The sequence below is a fragment of the Aphelocoma coerulescens genome, chromosome 5, assembly GCF_041296385.1.
Source record: "Aphelocoma coerulescens isolate FSJ_1873_10779 chromosome 5, UR_Acoe_1.0, whole genome shotgun sequence".
Taxonomy (NCBI): domain Eukaryota; kingdom Metazoa; phylum Chordata; class Aves; order Passeriformes; family Corvidae; genus Aphelocoma; species Aphelocoma coerulescens.
The window spans coordinates 32,358,438-32,375,301 of NC_091019.1; the positions used below are offsets into that span (position 1 = coordinate 32,358,438).

At 37.0% G+C, this 16,864-nt stretch overlaps 1 protein-coding gene across 10 annotated transcripts in view; it reads right to left on the reverse strand.

Annotated features, from left to right (window-relative positions):
- Positions 1-16,864, reverse strand: part of PCNX1 (pecanex 1) — a 90,770-nt gene that overhangs the window by 64,288 nt on the left and 9,618 nt on the right. For 6 of the 10 annotated variants that reach the window (XM_069017537.1, XM_069017536.1, XM_069017531.1 and 3 more), the window contains exons 3-6: positions 12,095-12,200; positions 9,426-9,471; positions 8,486-8,575; positions 5,156-6,856 (exon numbers count right to left, since the gene is read on the reverse strand). In XM_069017537.1, the coding sequence (XP_068873638.1) occupies positions 5,156-6,856; positions 8,486-8,575; positions 9,426-9,471; positions 12,095-12,200 (1,943 nt within the window). Of the gene's footprint in view, positions 1-5,155; positions 6,857-8,485; positions 8,576-9,425; positions 9,472-12,094; positions 12,201-16,384; positions 16,445-16,864 lie in introns of those variants that run through there. The other 4 variants (XM_069017540.1, XM_069017539.1, XM_069017538.1 and 1 more) reach the window with 3 other exon arrangements.

Below are 16,864 nucleotides of genomic sequence, written 5' to 3' on the forward strand. Positions count from 1 at the left end.
CTTGAATTATTCCACTTTTAAAAACATTAGGCTACTCACATAGACCTCTTGAATATAATGCTGATGGACTCCAGGTCAGAAGAACTAAAGCTAAACCTCATCTGATCCCCTGCCCAATACAGACCCTAGATCCTGGGATTTGGGTATCGATACCTAGTATTATGTTCATGTAGTAGACAAACATTTGTAATTGACATTAATCTTTATTAAAGTTAGTTCTGACTTTGTATTTAGGTTTATTCACCTTAAGGAAAAGTTGCTGTAAATCTTCAGAACACAGCATTTCCAGCACACGTGGCATACTATGTTAGTGTACCATACACACAACATCAGGATTGCATTACATGGCCTTAACTAAAAAACCAAATGGTAATTAGTGGCCAACTTCAATACATTCCGAAGTTCATTCTCACAGCTACATTTTGCAGCAATGTGAGCAATTCCATCACAGCTCAGAGCTTTCAGAACTTTATTGCTTATATGCATACCAATAAACCCAGGTACATCTACAAAGTAGCACGAAGATGCAGCTTCATTTTTATCTAGTATCAAAAATTCCTATTCAACTCCTGTTTGAGATGAATACTTAGCAAATACATGAGCAACACATGTCAACAAAATGGAACCTATTCCCAAATCAAGCAAAAGTCATCTAATGAAAGCATCTGTATTACCCATAAATACCAAAAATGGGACAGAACAGGATCGAGTCCCCACAAAATGTACTAAAATTTTGCTTTACTAGAAGTGGTTAACAATTAATAGATGCATGACTCATTCCAAGTGTTATTTCATTGGTAAGTTCCAAAACTGCAGAAATTCCACAGTAGCCTCATATCATTCCTAACACTGTCTACATCTTTAAGTGTCTAATGGTAGCTATCTGACCTCTACTGAGATGACAAGATATCCATCCAACATCAGAAGGAACTCTGCAAAACTCAACCGTCACACACAAAAGCTGTGGCAGTACAGTATAATGCTTTCCAAGTCAGATATTGGAAAGGGCTAATAAAAACTCTGTCATGCTTGAACCAAATGTCATGTGCATTACAACTCTGCTAGTTAATATCTAAAAAATTCAAGTAATGGAATACAATCTTTTGCTTCCAATAAAGAATCTCATCCAGAAGAGAGCCCTTTCTACAGCTGATCTGCTTACCTGGGTCCAGTTACAGCAGGGTCCTGCTGAATACATTAATAGAGACAGCCAACACGCATGCAACCTGATCACAGGAACTCTACACATTTTTCAGTTTCTAACATTTCTAAACTCCAATTTCTCATGCAAAACTGTTTGGTTTAGTCGTTTGAGCATGAACTAGTAGATGCACAGAAAACAAGATCAGAAGCCCCATCTTCTGTAATTATATTAATTCTATCTGCAGGAAAACATAGCAAAAACTAAAGCCATCAGAAGCATGGAACAGCTCTACAACACAGGCAAATTGAGTCATGACATAGACCATATGCAACATCAGCATAGTAGGAAAAAGTAATATATTGCTAGCAGCTGACATGACCATTGGCTGAATAACAGAGAACTGAATTTTAGTAATTGCAGGCAGACATGCTAAGCCTGTATGTACAAATACACACAGACTGAAGAGATGAACAGGTTTCCATGTGTCACATGAAACACAAAACTAATCCAAACTCACAAAGCCCTATTTTGCCTGCCTGTAGAGATGTACTGCAAACCTCAAAACACAGAAAACAGTATCAACTGTTACTTCAATATTGCTATGCAATGTACAGAAGGAAAAATGCATCACACTACATGCAGTTTTATTTACAAAAGGGTATGTATCTCAAGAACTCAAAGTAAATAAACCTTAAATTACAGCAAGCTGTAAAACAGAGTAGCAACTTAAAGGGCACATCTTTTACAGTTAATATAGAACTGGAGAGAAGACTTGACTTTTCAGGCCAGCTCAAGTTGCACAAAACATCACTGTGTTATATACAGCACTATGGCGGCTCTTTAAACAGTTAGAAACAGCAATCCAGAAACAGCACACATCTGACACAAATGAGGTACAGGACAGTGCAAAGGGGGTATTTCCAAAATATCACTAGACATCTGAACAACTTCAACTAACCCATGACTCACCAATTCACTAGCTACTTTTGGAGTCTGAATAGTTAAAGAAGGATAACTACTGTAAGACATCTTCCATTTTTTGTTATACATCCACCACATACACTTAAATTCAGAATGTTCAGATGCTGTTTCTCTGCATTTTAATGAATTGCAAATCCTATTCGAATGCACATACTATCTTACAGCAAGTGAGTCATTCACCACTTCCTGGCATAATAATAAAGAAATGAAACTACTAAGTTGTATCTGCAGAAGTGAAATGTGTACAAGTTTGTATAGCATCCTGCTTAGTGGAAGATTAGTAAAGGCCCTATCTATTATGAAACACATTTTAGCAGTTACACAAACAAGAATGTACTTCTTAGTTTAGTCCCTAAAGACTGAAGGATAAAATGAAGTTATAATTACCGATTTAAGTCATATTTGAAAAACAGGAACTGAAAGTTGCTGACTAGAAAAGAGGAGGTGGCATTAATATCAGCAGGAGGTTGGATCAGACTACTTCTAAAAATCACATCCAACCAATATCCCTTGATCTTATGAAAATCCAAACCGTTTATTCTGTAATTCACCTGCAACAATAATTTCTTAATTCTCTCCAAAAAATTCTATACCTACATACATATAACATGTATTTATATTACACATGTATGTCTTTAAAAAACCTCCCAAAAGGTGAAGAAAAGTAGTGAGAAATATTGGCTATAAAGCAATTAGACGCCTAAGAGTTAAAACATTTTCTCCCATTACTATTAGTCATGGGTAAGTCTAAAGAAGAAAGCCACAACTGAAGATACACGTTACAAAACTTGTAATATAAGCTATAAATTTGGGGGGAAAAAAACCCAACAAAACATACACAGGAAAAACCAGTAAAGAAGGACAGTATGAAGGAATTTGATTGATCATGAACAGATAAATGCAAAATCACTGCCTTGGTGCTAGACAAGACTACATAAATTTAAGTAGTGCTAAAGAAAAGTAAGTCATAGTTTTGTTTTGCTTTCAAAACATTCATTTCTTACAGTCATAAAGGAAATACTTCCTTTTCTCTTGGTAAGAATAAACAATATACAGCAAGTGTTATTAACTATATCATGTCACCAGATCTGGAGAACTTGATTCCAGATTGTTTCTTAGAGACATTCTACAACCCATAGAGAAGTACTATACTTGGGTACTTGCCACTTATTAAAAATACTAACAACTTCAAAATGACCATGTAAAATTTTAAACTGGAAATTGATCGGGCCAGCAGGAATGGCAGCAAGCCTTTCCTGCTTAAGCTGCTATAGATTTGCATCTTTAAGATTGCTTTGAAATGTGTTAAGGTTCGTCTGCCTCACTATTTCACTCTTCAAAAGAGCAATCAAAATATTTCACAATATACAGCATCTGTCTTACATTAATTCTTCCAGATTACTGACAAGTAGTAAGTACATATACAGTCTGACATGTTCTGAAAGGTAAGGTATGTTAATCCTCCTTTGCACATAAAGAGAGAATCTTAACACCTTTAAGCAGTAATAACACAAAACAGAAAGAAATTTTGTGCTAAGGAAAGCATAGACTCAAAATGGCAAATACATAAAGGAGACCTTTCATTAGTCAAATTACTCTCAGTAGACATGAACAGCTGTCACTTTAACAAGGCCTTAGGAAGAATGTGCATTAAGTATTTAGCTTGTAGAGTTAGTACTAGAGCAATCTTGACTCTTTTATTAGACCTACTGCAGAATCTGTTACTAGGAATAATCAAGAAAGCAAAAAAAAATCTGCATACATTGGTACAGTGAAAGCATAAAAATAGGTCTGAACTAAATTGTAAACCAGTCAAATTTGATCAATAATCAATACACAGCTGGACTTCAGCGTGGCACACTTTTTTCCCTCCCCAGAAATTAACTGTACTGATTTTTATAGTGCTTGTGTTAATACTGGGGGACACACCACAAAAAAACCTCCATAAAAAAAACCCAAAAAAAACCAAAAGAAAACCCCACTATTGGTCATACATCTTACCTCACTGTGGGCTGGAAGCCTTTCTTTTTAAAATGAATCACTATTTTGCTTAGGCAGTCTATATAATAGGAACAGTCAAATTCGCTATAGTTTGTTAAAAATACCTGTCTTGATCTAAAATACAATTTTACGAAGCGTTTGTCCACCTAGATGTAAAGATCCAGATTATCTGGTAGGTATTGGCCTCTGAAAAGTCCAGAAGTCAGACTGAGGTAATTAACAAGCTCATACTGTTCTGAAAATGTATTTTAAGGACGTTTATCTACCTTGACACAAAAAGTCTTCCAATTAAGGCAGTCAATATAACCAAGAAAAGAAACAAACATTGTAACAAGCAATAAACCAAAAAACTATTAAGAGCTCCAAACTTTGTTTTAAATGCCACTACTAATCTGTATTAATAACAGCTACTACAGGTAAACTCATTATTCACATTACACCAAGCAAAACAATAGTTAGGGAAAGTAAGAGGAAACTACATTCCTCTCCAGCACTGTAAGGTTATTGTGTTCACATAATGAAGACAAAAAAACCTGAAGTAAACAACACTGTCTAGCCAGCAATGGCAAGGCTACGCAAAAATAAAATCCCTAGGAGAATTCAACTTAGTAACCAGACCATTGTAAGAATTCACAATTAAAGGCAACATGGTAAGGGTTTGGGATTGGCTTTATTTCTTGATAGCACCTCAAGCCATGCCAGAGAGGCTGCAGTAGTTTCTAATACTCAATACAATGGAGCAGGTTTGATTTGACCACAAATAACAGTTTTAAGATACAGCTCTAATTAATGAAGACTGCTGGTAACAAACCCCTAACACCTCTACTTAGAGATTTTGAAAAAGCTGTTTGAATTCAACATCCATTTCTGTAGATCTTCCAAGAGATTATGAAGGAAATGCTTTTTCAGTTTTACTGGGCAAGAGTGAAGAAACAGGAGGATGCTTAAAGTATAGTTTTAACTTAAGTCATAGATACCAGACTCATTAACAAAATATGACAAGGTTCTTCTGGTAGGTCATTTACTTACCTCCACTTGCTGACTCTTGCTCTTCCCCTTCAGGAAATGTAGCCTGGCTTGGTAAGCTATTCCTAGAACGAGTGACTGACTCTAAGTGTGAAGCCCTTCCCAACAGAGATAGCTCATCTAGCACCTCTCCTTCTTTGGCTTCCAAATCAGATTTTGAAGTGGTTAACTGTTTTATGTTACCTGGTGCCATTAAACTATTTGGGTCATTTAAACAAGCTACAGTACCACTGTCCAGGCTTAACACTCTGGCACGATTCTTGGCACTGTTTGTGCTAGAAGTCCGTCGTGTAGATCTTTTTTTGCTAATTCCTTCAGAGCTTACGTGGGTTTTGTGAGCATTTTCAGAGTCTGTGCCCCCACGTTCTTTAGAAACATATTTGGTCTTTAAAGCACTGTATTTTCCCTCAGGAGACTGGCATGAATGGGAGGTGGTGCTGGAAGAGCTATCACTGCTGAACTGGTGAGCTGACTGCATGCTTGATGTCCTGCTCAAGTCACTTTGATCACTGGAGTCCTCATCATGACAAAACACAGCACTGTGAGGTTTAGTACCAGATACACCTCGGAAGGAAACATATTCCCTGTGCCGACTTGAATCAAAACTACTAGCCCGCTTTTTTCCTGTCCTTCTCCGGCTGGACTTGTGGGTAGAGGCTGTTCGATGTATTAAACTAGAAGATTTTGGTCGAACATCTCCTTCTTTTTGTTTTCCACTAGTTTCTTTAGAAGCTCTTGAATCTACTAACACAGCTAGTTTCTCACTCTGCTCCTCTCTTTGTTCAGCAGCCTTCCCAAGCGGCCTGTCAGCTTGTGTAGTTAATTCATTGGCATGTGGGTTCTTATTGGCCTCTTCTGAAGCAGAGGCACCAAGACCTTTCTGGCTGAGCATCTCATCAGATGCATTAGAACCCTTTACCTCTTGAACACCACCCAGAGGGCTCACTTCCACAGCAGTCCTTTCGCTACTAGTCCTTTTGTCAGTAGTAGAACTACTGTCATCCTCTGAGTCGACACCACAGTCTTTTTTCTTACCATCCTTTTTCTCTTCTCTAGGAGACTCCTCCTCGTGCTCTGATAATACACTTTCTATATGCGTTGAGCTAGTATGTTCACTTTTATAGCTACTGATGGTACTGTTGGTGTCACGATCAGTCCCACTGCAGTAGCTTTCTGTTGAACCACTGCTTCTAGTACTCAGGCTTCTCAGACTGTCCATACTTTTGTCTGCTTTCAAGGATTTGCTCTTCCCACTCTTAGTCAATGGTTGAGGGCTGCTACTTTTCAGAATGTCATCTAATTGAAAAACTCCTGAAATGCAAGAGTTCTCACCCAAAGACTCTCGGGATCCAGAAGGGGGCTTGGAAGCTTCTAACTCACTGACAGGATCTAGTCCTCGTTTTTGCTGATAGAGGGGGAAGTCATTTAGTGAAGCATCTGGAAAAGCAACAGCAGAGCTAGAAGTCCTTGGTACACCTCGTGGTCTATGATCCTTCCTATAGGAGTGAGAATGCAGAGTTACAAGCGAAGCTACTTCTGTGTCACATGCACTGTTTTTAGACTGGTCCACAAGCTGGTTGTTCGAGAGGCACACTTTGTCACTGTTGTCCCTTGGCAAATCCTGTCCAGAGGACAATGAAGGTTGGATGGAGACAAACGAGTCATTCGACACCAGACGAAAAAGCTTCCGATCAGTCGCCAAATCTGTTGAAGTACATATTTAAAAATATTAATGAAAAACATTCATATAAGTTATACAACTTGCTTTAAAACTTTATATCAGACAAAGTAAATTAACTGAAAAATCCAATTGCAAGTACTGTGAATGCATCACATTACCATTTAAAAATATTTTATACTATCTGGGCAAACATGACAGGCTTTTTTTAATAATGAAAGAAACCACCAATACCAGCTTACCCCAGCAGCTAATAAGACAATGCAGTTCTGACAAGCCCTCAACATCCTCTATTGCTTATGTGTCTCAGACTTAATATTTTTACGTAGCCCAAAGTTTCTTATAAAAGACTACCTTGCCTATTCTTTTGGTTCCTACATGGAGTAAACAAACTAAGATTATTAATAAAAACAGAGTAAACCCCACTAACTCTGAAGTCACCAAAAACACAACAAAAGTCACCTTTCCTACCAGATACCAAGTAAGCTCACAGTTAGCAAGGATGCAGTCACTGTTACAGGTCTTTTTGTACCATAATGAAACTCCCTATGAAGTCACTGAGTTTTACTACCCCTAAAAAAAAAAATACCACAGTAGTTTTTGCTGTTAAAGCAAACCATGACGATTCACTTAGCTCTTGATTAGAACAATCGTTCCTCTTACCCATCACAAGCAGTCTCCTGTAAAAGTGTCCACCTGCAGGCAGTACTGTAAGTCAGGCTACTTTCCCTTTTGGTACTGTCACTAAAAATAGAAGATCTGGAGGCCAAGTTAAGTTTCTACAGTTGCTGAATTTCTGTAGAGTGTATGTGAACACATGCAACTTAAGAGACTTCACAGTTACATTACTCAGCTGAAAGTAGCAGAACCCTGCTGACCTATTACAATAGCATGGCCACCTGTGATGGTCTATTTCAAACACACTTTCTGCACTGAAACACACATTAATGACTGAATCATCCATCTAATGGCCCTAATCACCCATCAGTGATTAGACTGGAAAAATGAAAGGTGATATTCTCAGAGTTAACTTCCTCCTAATCACCAGGTACTTGAAAAATCAGCAAACAAAAGATTACCCTTTGGATTTATGCTGTTTTAGTCAGAGCAGCTCTTTTTCTGGTAATGAAGTTAAATGAAAAATTGTCAAGTTTTGTTTCAGAACACAAGCTAACAGTTTCCTTAAATATTAGGGAAAAAAAAGAAATATATCACCAAGCTCTAATAACTTGCACCTTGGAAGCAGTCTATAGCTCTAGGAACATACAGCTCTGTATGGGGTTATTTACTTTATAGAAAAGCCATTTCCATTTGTCTGTACTTGTAAGCAAAGCAAATTACAACCCCAAGCCACCTGTAGTCTGAGATACTGTCTAAAGAAATTAAGTTAGCTATCTTTCAGCAGTAAGGTTACAGTAAATATTTATTACCTGCTGGAAGATGCCAGAACAAGAAACACACAGTCAAATAATAAAGTTATAAGCATTCAAATTATGCTTCTCAGAAGCTTGAGTAATTAAGAAAGGAAACAGGGAACTTCAAGATAGACTCTAAGAAAGGGTATCAACAAACTGCATTAATTTATTTAGCATATTAAGCAAAAGGTCTTTGGTAACAAAATACCATGTTTAAATATGGAGAAGAAGAAATTTTACCTTGTTCTTCACTCCCTTCTTTACATAGGCTAGAACTCTGGCCAAGACTCAAACTGATATCATCAGAGGTCTTGGCAGTGTCAGTATCACCTGTGAATTTTAATAAATGAGAGTACTAGTGCTCAAAGTATTAACACATACATCTACATTCTCACTTGTCATGAAAGACTGCTGCTTGTATTTCTTCATTTATAGGTAAGTAACAATAATTACATAATTACAATAACACAAGATTTCTTTTAGATACAAGTACTGTCTACTCTATTTCTTTTATCTTCCACAGACCTCAATGGAAATAACAATTTTTTTTCCCCCTTAAAAGTGTATCTATTGGAACATTTACTTTTGCATCGTTGTCCATAAAAAAAAAGAGGGGTAGACTAAGAAAATACTTGTAATGGTCAGAAAAGCAAGGGGGAAAAAAATCAAGGTGACAAAAATTCATATTCAGGTTTTTTTTTTTGCCTTATTAGTGGCTGGATAAATTCACAATAAATTATTCATAATATGCAAAATTGTTATCTTTTTATTTTAGAGGCGTTCACAAGGGCTGGAAAACACTTTAGCTAGATGCCAAGCAACCAGGAATAATCAAGTCATTGATATACAATACCAGAATGGCAACTGGTTGCACTGAACTCAAAACAGTAGAGAAAAGTCTATCCCAACCAACCCTTTGGCTCTGCATTTTATAGGCAAAGGGAAAACCTGTCATTACATGGGAAAAGGAACAAGAGCCCCAGAATATCCTCTCCTCATGTTTTGGTCATATAATTTCCATGTCCAAAGAAGACTTCCTCCAACTAGTAAATGCTGTATTTTGCTCAAAAAAGAAAAAAAAATCAAGATGAGTATGGCAGACAGTATTTGGAAACAACATAATAAACAACAGCGATTTGAAGTGCTTCTGCAAGATAATTTAAATAGCTAAAAATCTCACCTTTGATGGTTGCTGCTGTTCCCAGGCGAGATAACCCAGATCCAACCTAAAAACAGAGATTTATGTAAAAAGCTGTACACTTTCAGGAAATAAACAACTGTTATTCCCTATTATTGCAACACATGTATTGCCTATACACCTAGGAGAAGTTTTTAAAGGCACAAGAGCATCCAGCAGCACAGTGCTGTAAAATTTGGACTATGTGTCCACTGCAAGCAGAGATGACAAGTCATGTAATTAAGCATCCAACTACATCACACCACTATTCCATTCAAAAACCAATATTTCTGGAAACTTTACTATGCTGATTTTAAAAACAGTTTCTAATCTAGGAATTCTACTTACTTAATGTGGCAACAAAGTACAAGTGCAGTGTTACACTAATAACTGCTATTGTAAAGCACATAATTTAATGCAGTGATTCTGGTTGTCTAAAATGCTTAAAGAAAACACAATCTTACTATAAAACTTATCTGTTCAACACAGTGAACACCAAGCTAAATCAAAATCTGCTCCCATGTGAAAAAACCCATATTTTTCCAGGTAATTTCACATTCAATGGCAAACCAGCAGGCACAGTACCTCTTCATACAAAAAAATTTCACCATTTAGGTTTGAAGTCTACCTTTCTACATATATCTTATAATCCACAGGAAATTACTTTACAGAGATGGTAAAGAGAACTTAGTCTTTCCTTCAATAATATTTTCAATACAACCTCTCTTAACTATAGATAGCATACAAAAATGCATGTGTCAGATAATTAAATTACTCAGAAATAAGATAAAGAGCACTCAAAGGCAAAATCTGAACCCATAAATACACAAAAATTTGGGATGCTGTTTTCCAAAAATTCCTAGTTCAAGTTACTCTGAGGAAAAGAGCATAATTCTACTAATTCTTTTCTGTAAGCACAGCAATTTCTGGTAACCTGAAGATGTGTGCAGATTCTATTCAGCCATACCACAGAAGAACAATGGCTCTGTTATGGGTAATGTGAAAAAGCAGCTAAGAGCTTGTTTAATACATTTTCTTCACTGCACTGTCACACACTTTTAGTTACTCATTTTGTCATGTTTCAACATTTTTTCCCTTCAGTAATATGCTCTGCTGAATGCTGTCACTGAATACAAATGCATCATCATAGGAAAGCTATTTAACACAAAAAACTGAACAGAAATCAGATGCTTACTGTTCACATTCCCTTTTGATGCTACACATTCAATCACAGGGGACCAGTGAATACTAATTTTATTAGGACAAATACATTCTAAACACGATACTTTCTGTCCCAGTAGCTTGAACTTCTTCACATGCTTTAATATTAAAACTGTAAGTATGTTTGGAACAGGTTTTTCCCAAAGTCAAGTCAAAGAACTAGTCTGGGCATCATGTTTCCGTCTTCCTACATAGACCATCGCTTCCTATTCCTTTGGCATTTGCTGGTGTTCTCTCTTAAAGGAAGGAAAATCTCTTAAGAGTATCTATGCTGCATAACTGAGCATGATTCAGATAAAACACCAACATTAGCATACCACTGCACTTTGTTATCTACTGCTTGCTCAGAGAGCTAATTAGAAGAACATGATATTGTAATACCACACCAAGGACTTCCATGTCATTCAAAGACAGGTTCTGTGTCTTTCCTATGATGCTGCATTGCTCATTGTCAACATAACTGTACAGCCTGGCCAGACCATCTACTTGTCCTCATGAAGGGTTGATAAAAAAGTAGCCACAACTAGCTAAACATCACAACCCAGACAGAAGGAACAGCACATCCAGTGCTATGGAATTCGAACACAAACCTAGTAGACATAATATGGAAACAGAGCAACTTCCCCAGTGAAATTCAAGGCAACTAGAGCATAATGCAGTTACATTAAAATGTAAGAAAGCCATGTTCTTCAGCACTTCCATCTGGCAGGAATCTCTATTTATTGCTTTCTTTCCAACCCTGCTGAACAATCAAGAAAGTGAATATTTTGCAGAGGACATCCAAAAAATAAGCAGATTTAGTCTTTCCATTTCTAGCAGTTTATCTTTCTTTATACTTTAGCAAACTAACTGTTTTGACTGCAAAATTTGAACTACCAGGAATAATAACTTTCAAAAAGCTATTTACAATTGCAAGAGATAATCAGCAGTGGATACTTTCTAAGACAACAGAAGCCCCCTCAAATACAGCACTTAAATTTACCAATTAAGCTTTAAATGGCAGAACAAACAAAAGTAAGGGAGGAAGAAAAAGTTAGAACATAAGGATGAAGATACAGCTTGAGCTATCTAATGGCTCACCGATACCCAGAGGGACAAGGGAATCCCACCACAGTGGGTTCTTTGTATTTAAGCTCACCATGCTCTGAGCCATTTTGATTTATTAAATCAGAAGAAAGCTAGCTGAGCAAAAGTGAACACTTTCTGATGGGACAGTAGGCTCCCTTACAAAATCCAGCCATTTCTAATTTAAGTACATGATGGGATGAGAGAGCTATGCTGCTGGGAGAATGCAATGCCTTCCTAATAAAGCAGTTACATACAGAAAGATAAATTGCTTAATCTAATACAAATTACAAAAAAAAACCCCCGTAAAATAATAGGAAGAGGTTATCTACAGATTGCAAAGCCAGCAATACTAAAGCAACAACTGCAGTAGCTTTAATTCTCACCTGGTTGTTTGGATCTATCCCAGCATAAGAATTGCGTGAACTACAGCCAACAGGGGGAGTTGCTTCTCGTATGAACTCTGACATCTCAATCCCTCCACCAGGGTCACTGAGAGAAACATAAAAAAAAACAAAAAACAACACACATTATCCCACCAGTTAAACAAAAGTTTCTCTATGTTGACTGCAGATTCAAAACAAGTTTTCCCTTCTCAAAAATCAGGGACTCAAATATATCCCAGTATCTTGGATGAACACTGCCTGTTTGACACACGAAGCTCAGTCTGAGCTGGAGCACGCTATACACTGTCACAGAAGCTGCCACCTTAAGTCCATTGTCACCAGCCCACACAAACTGTGAAGACCTAGGTGCTATAAGACATTCCAAAATGCTGACATATTAAATTTTCCCTGTCTGTACATGTAACTTTTGGATCATCTGTGCAACTATAACACCCAGAAATTCACCAATAGAAAAATGGGCTACATAGAACTCAGAGCATGGAAAGGACTCCTGGTTTTTTCCTTAGACTGAATCTAGGAGCAAAAGCAAGGATGGCTAATGAAGAAAGCCACATGTAAAAGGTTTTGGACAGGCAGAGACATATAGGGCCACTGTATCTCTCCCAGGGATGCAAACCACATTTTTCTACCCAAAAATAACTTTCCCTCAGGTAATTTACAGTTCCTACCAATAAATACTTTGAGGTACAACATATACACCATTACGTCCTAGTGATTTCACCCTCTCTGGATTAATAACTATTGGTTTGAAATTATTTCCTAGAGCAACACCATGAAATTCAACAGAATTCAGCTTGTCAAAGGCAGATATTTTATGAAACAAGAGCAAGTTGGATCCATCCATTAGGACAACAGGATCTGAAATAAGCTGAGGACTAGAACACAAGGATCCAACCTAGCACTGATTGTTAATTGCAAAGAGGAAGCAGTTGAGGCACTCTTCTTATCCCATTACAGCTCTCTTCAAACACCTTGATCCAGAAGACTTCTAAACAGAAGTAACTGCAAAGTAATTTGACACTGACCCTCTCTGCTTCTTGCCAAGCATAAACAACTGCCTCCCAACAAGCAAAGTCCAGTGTTTTGCTGAACAAAGTACACATGCACAACGCTCCTGCAGCTGGACCAAAGACACTAAAGACAAAATCCCCCCGAAGAAAGGGACAGAAATGGACAGAAGCACTGCAGGGCTTACTTAATAGACAACTAGCCTTACAGGAAAGTTTCATGCAATAAGACCAACATTGAATAGGGTGGCCTGCACAGGGCCAGGAGTTGGAATCAATGATCCTGATGGGTCTCTTCCACCTCAGCATCTTCTATTATTCTAATAATTTTTGTAATATATGGACATCAATTGAGGGCATTGTAAACAAACTGTCTGTACACTAAAGGACCTGACACATGATTCATTCTGCAGTATGACACTTCAAGATGTTCTCATCTTGGAGAGGTGTAAGGGCACAACCTTGGGAATCACTCTAGGTAATATAAGAAGCACATGATTCTTCCTACATCAAAGAGGTGACCAAAAAAAGGACACTTTGAAGTTAGGAATATATTCTATATTGCTTCAGTAAAAATAAGTTAACTTAAAAGACAACCAGCCATTAGTTCACAGAACAACTATGATCCAACTCCAGCAAATTAAAAAAAAAAGAAGTGAAAAGCCACCATTTTGTTACAGCTCAGCAAACAGACAGGCACCCTCCTGGCGATGGAGAGCCCTCTCTGACCTGGTATTATCAATTATGCTACAGCAGGTAAGGAAAATGAATTTTAAAAGATACAGCACCAGCTTCAGCCAAAATATTGCTTCTGTAAGCATTTTAAGAATACAGAAGGACATAGCATGAAATTAAAGACTAAACTGAAAAATTCTCACAATGTTTAAGTTCAGCATACATTACAATGAAAACTGAAGATACAACAAAGAATGCCTTTCACAAAAAGATGGATTTCCTTTCCTGTTTGAATAATTCATTGAGAAACACTGCATGTGATTAAAGTACATCCTATGAAGTAGAAAAATAAGTCATTGCAAATATGCTTTCATGCATAGAACTGGGTAGTTAGCCAGGGTAGAAGAAGGAGGCAATTTTGTCTAAAACTGAATCATCAGATATCAGCATGAGCAACAACACAATCCATCACTGCCACTATACTCACAGGTTCTGTGATAGCACACACAAACCAATAGATGAACAAAAGCTAGTAACAACCACCAACAAATAAAGTCTGCAGGAACAAGCAGGAAATACAGATTCTAGGACTGACCACTGTATGCTTAAGTATCTGGACTTTAGCAACATTCAGAGTTCTTTAGAAGCTACTTGATGCTAGTGCTGTGGCCAGGCCTTTCTGATATGAAAATCCACAATTTGTTTCTTACAGTTGGCTGTCTTCATTCCCTAAAGCAAGTGTTACACTTTTCAGTTTGCAAACAAAATAACTGCAGTGAAGTTACTACACAAATAAAGACGACTGAAAATACTCTATCCAGCAGTGGAGATTGCTGTGAAAGAGGCGTTCCAAGATGACATAAAGCAAATTAAAACTATTCTTTCTAATTATTAGTAACTCTTTTAACTAAAATTACTACCTGCAGGTATACTACATTAGCATGTCAGAAACTAACCAAAAGTCTGAAGAGGCCATAAGTCTACATGAATTCAGAAGTTTAAAATCTGACTTAGGCTGATTGACTACAGAAATCTGACATTCAGACCAGAACTTCAAGAGCTAATCTGGAATAAGTTATTTTGATTTCTGGACAAAGCAGAGGAAAGGTTTTATTATTTTCCTTTGAAAACCATCATCTGTCCTTAATTTCCAATCAAAATAGCAGGATAACAAGACAGGGGGCTGCTCTCAAAACACAGAAGAGCCACTGCATCTAGCAAATGCTAGATCATAACAGCTTCAAGTATTAAGACAAATTTTCTTTCAAGCTTGAGTCACTAATGATAGTCAAAAATACAAACCAACTCCAAACTCAAGAACAGGTCTGTCAGCCACAGAAAACTGCAAGGAGAATAAAAAGCAAAAGCAGGGCAAGAGTTTTAGAGATCACCTTTTTAAAATTTTATTTCTCTTGCTCATATTTAACTAGACTGTAAATATTTCAAAGATGCAACATTCTCCAGCTACTAGCTTTACTTGATAGAAGTACATTTGAAATTTATGTAGCATCATTATTACAGTTCCCCCATGCTGATGGAGATCAGAAACAGCAATGTCACCAGATGAACACTTTATGATACTTTGAACCATAGCAGTCACTAACAAGAAGCCATATTCATACATCCAAAAGAAGGATTGACTTAAGGGGTTTAAATTATTTATGTGGGTCCACTGATACCCAACAAAGATTGTGCTTGCACTGCTGCTTCTGTATTTCTACGAGAGCAGCAGCCTATATCTGCTCTACTTGCTCTCATGAAACCTCACAGAAACATTACTATATCAACTATATGAAGTATGAAAACAGCAACTCACATTCCTATCTCTAAATTAAGACTAGCTTCTTTCAAAAGAGAAAAAATTAACTAGAGAATTTCAGCTTTAGAAAGAGGACAGCAAAAAAATAAACAAGGCATCTCTAAAGGAACAGTAAGTTGTTCTTTGCTTAAACATACTGAAGGTTCACAGAAACATTTAAAAACCCCCATCCACAAACCAGTGTTGACCGAAGATAAATGAGCAGCTCAAGCAAGCCTACAAGTGACAGCACATAATTTGTTAGATACCTGAAAGCACCACTTTGAGGATAAACATCTTCAGAAAAAAGGAAAAGCAATTCTTAAAAGCTAAACAGAACCCTGAACATTACTTCTACTTAACCCTACAAATATACTAAGATTTGTATCTAAAGTGATCTTCATGAGTATATAATGGGCAGGGTAAAAACTCTAGGATGGCTTTGCAAACTATACTATATGCATCTGTATTCAGTATCACATGCTGTAGCCTAAGCTATCAAAACTAATATTATGATTATGCAAATATTTCAGATAGCATCTCTGCTCAAATCTCCCCTATATCCACCTTATATTAGAGGAGCAGAATTTAAAAAGAAGAAAACCCTACATACACATTCTCTTCCCACACAGGTTTGGGTTTTTATTAGTGTTCCAATTTAACTTACTAATAAAGTTACAGCTCAAAATTAAACACTCATTCTACATCCCATCTACTGGTTTGAATGTTATCCCAGAGTTCTTGTAAGCTTCCAGGCAAAGATTAGTATATACTGTACATCCCACTTACCAAAAAGTAACTCCGTAATTTCTGCATTGACCTTGTTCCCAGTTCTAGTTAAGAGACCTGAAAGTGGGAACAAGGATCATATAAAAGTTAATGAAACTTTAGTTGGCAAGCAGGACACACAGCATCAAACTAACCTCTACTTCTGAGCTCACAATGCTTATAATGTAGTATCTTGTCCCATGTCAACTGCTCCCTAGACAAAACAGAACTGAAACATCCAGAAGTAATTCACAACACTAGTAGAAATTCCCTTGCCAAGTTTGGGCCACTGTTTTGGAAGCAAAAGCTACATGGCAAAAACACCAAACAAACAAAAAAAATACAACAAAAAAAATACAACAAAAAAAACAACAACAACAAAAAAAAAACAAAAAACAAAAAAAAAACCAACAAAAAAAAACCACTCAGAGACAAAACATCTAAAGGTCACACCTAAAACATGCATTACCAAGGTTGCATGAGAAAGAACAGACCACTAGT